Genomic DNA, 8,856 nt, shown 5'->3' with positions numbered 1-8,856 from the left:
TAATGTGGTGAATATAATCATTTGCCATGAACATCCTAAACATTCTTTACACATGATCCTCCCAAGCGAAGTCAATAATCACCTGCGAGTAAATCCCTTCCTGGTACTTTGGTTTCACTCTGATGTTTACAAACAACTCGTTTGTATTATCCCCTTCTGAAGAGCCACTGACTATGCAGGTCCGAGTGACAAGTATATCAAGCGCCAAATCGGAAGTCCGAAACTCCAAGCGCATAACACATGAAGAGGTAGAGACCCAAGGAGGGGTGGGTGGAGCACAGTAACTCAATATGAACCTCGCCATTAAAGCTGGACTCTCATAGACGCAATGACCACCAGATTCTCTGTCCTTGAAGATGATCTCTCCTGCCCAATATGCGGGAAGATTTTTCAAGAGCCTGTGGTGCTTTTCTGCAAACATAAATTCTGTAAACTCTGCTTGGAGAGTAGCTGGGATGGTGGAGGAGCTTGTGAATGTCCACTCTGCTGCCAGCCATCATCCATGGGGGAACTCATAGTGAACAAAATGCTCAAGACAACCTGTGAAGGTTATCTGAAAGAACGGCGCAAGAGTAACCCTTTTGCATGCAAGGAACATGGTGAGTCTCTGACCTTATTTTGTCTGGAAGATCTACAGCCTACATGTGTTGAGTGCAAGGAATCAGGAAGCCACAAAGGGCATAGATTATACTCTTTGGAAGAGGCGTCACAAGATTGTAAGGTAAGATTCAATAAAAGAACAAGTAAGAGCTTAGAAGGCATCACGATTCCAAGGTCTAATAATTACGTATTCCTGGTATCCCCTCTCAATTTATGGTAAATATATCAATTGGGCTGGGAATACAAATGCAACCCTGGTCTTGTTCATCATATCCTATAGCAGAAATATATCTGCTTAAGACTTGGAATATACAGTAAGAGAAATTCAAATCATGCATCTTTCTTGGAGTGGCTACCATGGTCTGTTTTGAAACCATTTGTTCCACCATTCTTGTTCAGATCAGCCAAGTGACAGATCTGTTAAATCACAAATAATTAACCATCATATGAAGTGACATTATGAAAACCCATTAGGATATCTGGCTTCCTTCAGTTACTGAGAAACTGATATTGCTGGGACTTCACCAGACTTTATCCTCTTCTAAGAATATCCATGTATTTTTATTGGCTCTGGCAGGGAGCCTCCTGAAAAAGCTGAAACCAGATTCCCGGTGCTTTCTCATGTGCTTGTCACTCTCCATACTAGTTAACAGCACCTACCCTTTTGGATTTTATGACTGGGGTCAGTGTAATGCCTTCTACTTCAGGCAGTAACACCTGAGCTTGCATCACCATAGCCTTGTCTTCTTGCCTTACACACATGCTATGAGATTCCCAAATAGGGAGGGTGTACCTCATGCACCATTAGCTTTGGCTATATGGAAATAAACATGCTCTGCTGGATGAAAAAAAATGATGGAAATCTTCAGTCTTGAAATCCAAACCTGAATTTTTACCATTCTATTTCAGGCTGAACTGAAGACCGCTCTGAAGCCACTGCAGGACAAGCTGAAGCTCTTCAGGAATGTTAAATCCACATATGATCTAACAGCAGAGCACATCAAGGTACTTTCTCACTGCTTGAACTTTGTTGACCGTTAACCCTGCACTGTTAGAAATAGGGGTACAAGTAGGAGTCCATTTCTGGACCCCATGATACAATCTGCACTAAATGTACCCCCCTTATGGCTCATTATCGGACCTCAAGATAACTAGGTGTACCTTTTTAGGGCCAAAAAGGTACATATACGCTCCCAAGCAGTATATAAAAAGGTACAAATAAATATCTTAGAACAGGGGTTTTCAAAGTGTAGGAGAGTCAGCCCCCCCCCCCCTCCGAGAGCAAATAAACAACAGCGCCCCCCTTACAATTTTTGTTGTTGCTATACTTAATAGTCCATTCGTATTTAAAAAAAAAATGGGTGTTGTACACATTTTTTCTTTTACACATTTTAAACATCTGTGCTTTTTTAAAACATCTTTTTTTTTTTACACATTTAAAACATCTGTGCTTTTTTAAAACCTCTTTCTTACACATTTAAAACATCTGTGCTTTTTTTTAAAAAACATCTTGTTTTACACATTTTAAACATCTCATAGCATCGTTAGCTAGCACCTCTTGGCAGACGACACACTGTGGCAGTGGAGCATCTTCAGATCCAGTCCATGAAAATCCAAACTTTAAATAATCGTGGTCATACTTCCTTCTTTTTTTTGCTTGGCCCAGACTCCGTCTCCTCACTCACTGTAGCTTTAGGTACTAAAAATCTATCCATTTTGTCTCTGGCAAAGGCTAGCTGAAGTTCACTAAATGTCCGCAATCGTAACTTATTCTGGTTTATTTTTCCTCACGTTGCGCCCCCCCACCGAAGAACTCTGGTGCCCCCTAGGGGAGGCGCGCCCCACACTTTGAAAAGCCCTGCCTTAGAGGGTACTGCCCCAGTGACAAGCCATTGTACCCCTAAAGGTACAATGATGTACTTTATTTTCTGAGTGTGCTTACTTGTCATTTTCAGCTCTCTGATTTTTGCCTTGACCGCAAGCTGGCTTAGTGGTTAACGTGTCCACCTCTTGATCGGGAGATTGTGAGTTCTTCTCGTGGTCAGGTCATACCAAAGACCATCATAAAAATGGTACCTACTACCGTCTGGTAAGGCACGCTGCAATTCGGATGCGAGTGGGGAGTCAAACTCTCGCAGTTACCCACTGTAACCCTAGCTATATAGGCAAGAGGCCGAGGGCTATAGAAGTAGAGATCAGTTCCACCAATACGCCTTAAGGGCCTGGTTAATACTGGGACGGGAGGCTGCCTTGGAAGACCAGGTTCTGGCACGGGAAGAACTTTGACTTGATTTTTGCCTTGTATGGAGTTTTGTGGACATCACTAAATGTAAAATTAGCTTTGCCATGTACACACTTGGTAATTTATGGGTGACTGATGTTTATCAACACATGCACATGACTTCGAAAAGAATCAGCAATACAGAAACGTTTGTAAATTTGTTTTGGCTTACAAGAACTTTTACTCAGAACTTTACTAAACAAATGATAAATGAGGCCAAATAATTGTAACTGAAATTGGTATGTCTTTAAAACACAGGCTATTATTGTTATAGAGACAGACAGAACATACAGAGAGGCGGATCAGAGAGGAGTTTGAAGCACTTCACAAGTTCCTTCAAGAAGAAGAAGCTGCCAAACTCTCAGAACTGAAGAAAGAGGAGACGGAGAAGAGCGAGACCATCATGGAAAAGACTGAGGAGATGGAAAACGAAATTGCATCCCTCACAAACACCATTAGGCATATCGAAAAAGAGATGAGCTCTCAGGATATCCAGTTCCTCCAGGTAAAATGCTTTATGGAGTCAATTGTGAACTTTGTTTATCCAGTGGCCATGTTAGCAATTTTTAAAATCATCATAATGGTGCTTGTAAGACTATGGCGTTTTTTTTGTTTTGGTAAGGCACGTTTTATTCCTTTCTAGAATTACAAGCAAACCATAAAGAGGTATGTCGACCTTCAGGAGTTTCTCTCTCTCTCTCTCTCTCTCTCAACACTCCTCCTACTCGGAGATACATATTACTGATATTCAACTCTCCATCATTCATCAACTGATTTTTTTTTTCCCCCACTACTATGTGCAGAACTTGGCAGATACCCCAGGACCCACAGATGATATCAGGATCTTTGGTTGACGTAGCCAAACATTTAGGCTCTTTAAAATTCATTGTCTGGGAAAAGATGAAGAATATCATCCAATATAGTAAGTATACAGAGTATATAGCAGTAACAGACCTTGGTTTAGGCCTTAGTTATTTTTCATTTCACATGACTTGAGTAGGTAGAATAGTGGACACTAATGAAAACGAATGGCCATATTTTGTAGCAAGTCACACCTTGCAAATGGTGTGCCCCGTCTTGTCCAGTCTGGCTGCATTTAAACAAACCTGTATTGACCAATTTATCATCATGCAGGAAGCTATATTTGTGTCAGACTCATGGATCTGGCACAAAAACCCACCCTGACTGACTCACGTATTAATTTTTAGAATCATGTGATCTTCAGTGGCATCTAATATTAACTTTCAGTCTAATAAATCACAGTCAACGCCATCATCATATCATATCTCGCTAACTAGCCAATCATCTGATGTAACTTAGCACAACTGGGTCACACAGCTACACTGCATTCTAGAACTTGGAATCCAGAATTTGCACCATCGCCGCTACTTTGACGTGGATTTTCCATTAATATGACGTTGCTGGAAAATGGTGTCTGAGAAAAGCAGAGCTTTTCTTGGGCTTTTGTTTTTAGGAACTGACAGCAAAACCTGACGTCTCCCTTATGTTTGAGATTGGTGAAATATTTTCATCTATTAAGTATCACTGGGACTGTGCTAGCAATAACAATGTCTCCCTTTGATGTCCGAGCGACAGAGACACACTAACTTCTCATGGGAATGACCAATATACAGTGCTGACCAACAAACCAGCACTAGAATGTCTAGGAAAGGCACAAATGGTGGGAGATTTCCTTTAAGGCATATCCTAATCAAATCTATCAATTCGGACAAGGTCTTTTAAGTCCAGTCCTTGAGGTCCACTCCACTGCTCTACACTTTCAAGTTGATTTAGATATGAATGAGGTGGCACGGTGGCGTAGTGGTTAGCACAGTCACCTCACAGCAAGAAGGTTCTGGGTTCGAGCCCAGCTGTCGACGGGGGGGGGCCTTTCTGTGTGGAGTTTGCATGTTCTCCCCGTGTCTGGGTGGGTTTCCTCCGGGTGCTCCAGTTTCCCTCACAGTCCAAAGACATGCAGGTTAGGCTAACTGGTGACTAAACTGTCCGTAGGGGTGCGTGTGTGTGAGAGAATGGTTGAGAGGAGAAAACCTCTATAATAATCCAGTAGAAGGCAACGGGAAACCACTACCGTAATGTTCAAGAAACTTTGATGCCTGAAGCTGTCTGAGTGGCCATGTCACTGTAGTGATATGCCAAAAATGGATATCACTACAGTGAATGGGAGCTTGAATCTCTGTAGGTCAAGGGCCTCCAGGACTGGTTCCTAAAATTAGGATCACCATGCCCAGTTTTCAAGATGCCCAATTTACCAAGCAACGGTCTTAAAACCTGCAAGAACTTCAGGGTATTCCAAAAGATCTCACCAAGGCTAAACTGCTAATTTTTTTTTAATGGTACTCCATTCATTCAAGTTACATTACAGGTATTTAGCAGACACTCTTATCCAGAGCGACATACAACAGAACCCTGATATACCCACAGCAGTGGGCAGCCTGGGGAGCAGTAGGGGTTGGGTGCCTTGCTCAAGGACACTTCAGCCATTCCTGCTGGTCCAGAGAATCAAACCAGCGACCTTTTGGTCCCAAAGCTGCTTCTGTAACCTTTAGTCCATAGCTTTCCCAAAATGCAAATGCCATGACCCGGATTTGAACCGGGATTGCTGCAGCCACAACACAGAGTACTAACCACTATACGATCCACATTTCAGGGCCAAAGTTAATCTATTTGGAAGATTTGATGATTAATGAATGAGTGACTGTATTGCAAAAATAGCCAGCCCCAGCTTTTTATTATTTTAAAAACATTTCACACGTGCAGCTCCTGTGATTCTGGACCCGAACACAGCAGCCAACTGTTTCAAGCTATCAGAGGACCTGACGACACTTCAGTGCTGCTCCTATATCTTCAAACTCCCGGATAATCCGGAGCGCTTTGACGTCAGTGCTGAGTTGCTGGGTGCTGAGGGCTTCTGCTCAGGCAAACACAGCTGGGACGTGGAAGTCAAAAACAACACCTACTGGGTGATCGGAGTAGCCAGCGAATCAGTGAAGAGGAAGGGCAAGAACGTGCTGACACCTGCCGAGGGGTTCTGGACTATTCGGTTGCGGAACGGCGAGTACAAGGCTTGCTCGGCACCGTGGTCATCGCTAACCATGAACAGGCAGCCGGATGTGGTGAGGGTGGTGTTGGATATGGACAGGTCGAAGGTGATGTTCTATGACCCGAGAGAGAGGACACCACTCTACACGTTCACAGACATCATCTCTCCACGAGTGTTTCCTTACTTCTGCAGTGCCTGCAAGGAACATCCACTCAAAGTCCTTCCAGCGAGTGTGCATGTTAAAGTGTAGCACTAGACCGTAGTAAAACCCTCCCCCTCTCTCACGCGCACGCACGACCTGATTTATATTCATTACAGGGTGGAGTGGTAATTTATCCACATGGGAAAGTAACAACTTCAAATCGGTCCACTAGTTTACTACATTAATTTGTATGCTAACTTCAAATACAGTTATACTAAAGTGCAAAAAAGTTTGCACACCCTTAGTACACAATGCAAGATAAACATTTATTTATTGTAACCAGAAAGATATTTAGCGTGTATTAGTGTTTTCCAGATGCTCCTCTATTGGTGAGTCACAAAACCAGGATGTCAAGGATGTAGTAGCTCATCCGGCCTGCCATCAAAATAACCATGACAACCAAAACATCAAACAGAACTGAAATGTGAGAGAGGACCAACCTCCACGACTAACAGTTTACAACAGGACAAATCAACAAAAGGACTAAATTTTGTTCCCCTGAGGGAAGATCGACCCAAAACATCGATCAGAACTGAATTCGTATGATAAATGAGAGAGGAGATACAATTCTGGTCAGAAGAAAATTCGTTAAGTTGACCTAATTTGGGGCGGCACGGTGGTGTAGTGGTTAGCGCTGTCGCCTCACAGCAAGAAGGTCCTGGGTTCGAGCCCCGGGGCCGGCGAGGGCCTTTCTGTGTGGAGTTTGCATGTTCTCCCCGTGTCCGCGTGGGTTTCCTCCGGGTGCTCCGGTTTCCCCCACAGTCCAAAGACATGCAGGTTAGGTTAACTGGTGACTCTAAATTGACCGTAGGTGTGAATGTGAATGGTTGTCTGTGTCTATGTGTCAGCCCTGTGATGACCTGGCGACTTGTCCAGGGTGTACCCCGCCTTTCGCCCGTAGTCAGCTGGGATAGGCTCCAGCTTGCCTGCGACCCTGTAGAAGGATAAAGCGGCTAGAGATAATGAGATGAGATGACCTAATTTGTTAGCAAAAAATTGACAATACAATGACCAAGTTTTGTGCAGAAGGTCAAGTTCTTTCAAATAAAACAACGAGAAGTGAAATCCACTGAAAACTGAGGGAAAAGATACGATTTAACTGAAAATAAAACAATGTTGTAAACAAATTGTTTACAACAGGAAAAATCAACAAAAACAAATGACCAAGTTTTGTTCCCCGAGGGAAGATCGACCCAAAACATCGATCAGAACTGAAATCGGATGAGAAATGAGAGCGGAGATAAAATTCTAGTGAGAAGCCTGGAAAATTCGTTAATTTGGCTGAATCACACACTCGTTAGCAAAAAATTTGACAAAACAATGATTTTGTGCGGAGTGATGAGTTCTTTCAAACAAAACAATCAGAACAGAAATCTGTGGAGAATCAATGGAGCAGATTCTTCATCATTTCTGGTCGGGGGACAGGTTGGATTTCCAGACCTTGTTGAAACTGCTGAAGTCCTTGCTGAGGCGAAGTTCTACATCTCTCTTCGTGGAAATGGGCTTCTAGACCAGTAATATTCACATCTTTTCAAAGATATCTTAGTTTAAAAACAAAACAAAAACCATTTGCAGTATTCCCATGCAACCAATCCAACTTTCTAATTTTTTTAAGCATCCGATTACATTTTTCTGCCCCAGAAATTATGGAATCACTTTTGTGCCAAAATGTTCATACAATACTTTTGAAATATCAAACAAAAACGACAAATCAAAATACAAAAAAAAAAAAACCCCAGTCAATTTTTTTAGACTGGCAAACAAATTATTCGTGTAATTGTGCAAAATATCAGTCTATTACTCTTCAGAAACCTTTTATTTTTGTTCCACGTCTTTCTCAGTTTTGGTTGCGATTCCAGCTTTCTCGTTTGCGCTCTCTGACTTTTTGCTTGCAGTTTTGGCACAAACTTCACGTGTGGGCGGGCTGTCCAGGAATGCATTCCCATTGGCTAACTTGTGTTTGACTGACAGCTACGCTCAGCCATTCCCTACTCGGATTTTGGCGGACTGTTTGACGAGTGACCGATCCATTGACGGTAAACAAGGATTGAGTGGACTTCAGTGGCGACTATGATATTGAATTAATTCAACAAAGTGTAAGTACGGGACAAATGTGTTGCATGTGTTGCAGTAGTACAAAATCCGAGTAGGAAATGGCCGCAACAGCCTCCGGGGGAATGGCTGAGCGTAGCTGTCAGTCAAACACAAGTTACCCAACCCAATGTTACTGGACAGCCCACCCACACATGAAGTTTGTGCCAAAACTGCAAGCAAAAAGTCAGGGAGCGCAAACAAGAAAGCTGGAATTGCAACCAAAATAAATTGTGTCAAACAAAACTGAGAAAGACGCGGAACAAAAATAAAAGGTTTCTGAAGAGTAATAGACTGATATTTTGCACGATTACATGAATAATTTGTTTGCCAGTCTAAAAAAATTGACTTTTTTTTTTGTATTTTGATTTGTTGTTTTTGTTTGATATTTCAAAAGCATTGTATGAACATTTTGGCACAAAATTGATTCCATAAGAAATAAGCTCCACCCTCCGCCAAATCACATCTGCTCAGATGTGACACTTTTCCTCTAAAGCGTAACTTATGAGGGCTTTTAATTTTTTTTTTCTATTGCAGTTGCAGGAAGTGATGACTGAAAAATCTCATCTCATTATCTGTAGCCGCTTTATCCTGTTCTACAGGGTCGCAGGCAAGCTGGAG

The 8,856-nt window shown here is 42.4% G+C and overlaps 1 protein-coding gene across 1 annotated transcript; it reads left to right on the top strand.

The window, feature by feature from the left end:
• The first annotated feature begins 290 nt into the window (after positions 1 to 290).
• On the top strand, positions 291 to 6,825 carry trim35-13 (tripartite motif containing 35-13). The gene is given in 7 exon segments (XM_060942530.1): positions 291 to 309; positions 312 to 721; positions 1,510 to 1,605; positions 3,156 to 3,386; positions 3,525 to 3,547; positions 3,685 to 3,803; positions 5,660 to 6,825. Coding segments are annotated over 7 exon segments (1,431 nt in total). The 3' UTR covers positions 6,193 to 6,825.
• Positions 6,826 to 8,856: the final 2,031 nt, after the last annotated feature.

This window comes from Neoarius graeffei, chromosome 16, assembly GCF_027579695.1.
Source record: "Neoarius graeffei isolate fNeoGra1 chromosome 16, fNeoGra1.pri, whole genome shotgun sequence".
NCBI classification, from domain to species: domain Eukaryota; kingdom Metazoa; phylum Chordata; class Actinopteri; order Siluriformes; family Ariidae; genus Neoarius; species Neoarius graeffei.
This window is presented reverse-complemented; position numbering and strand designations above follow the sequence as displayed.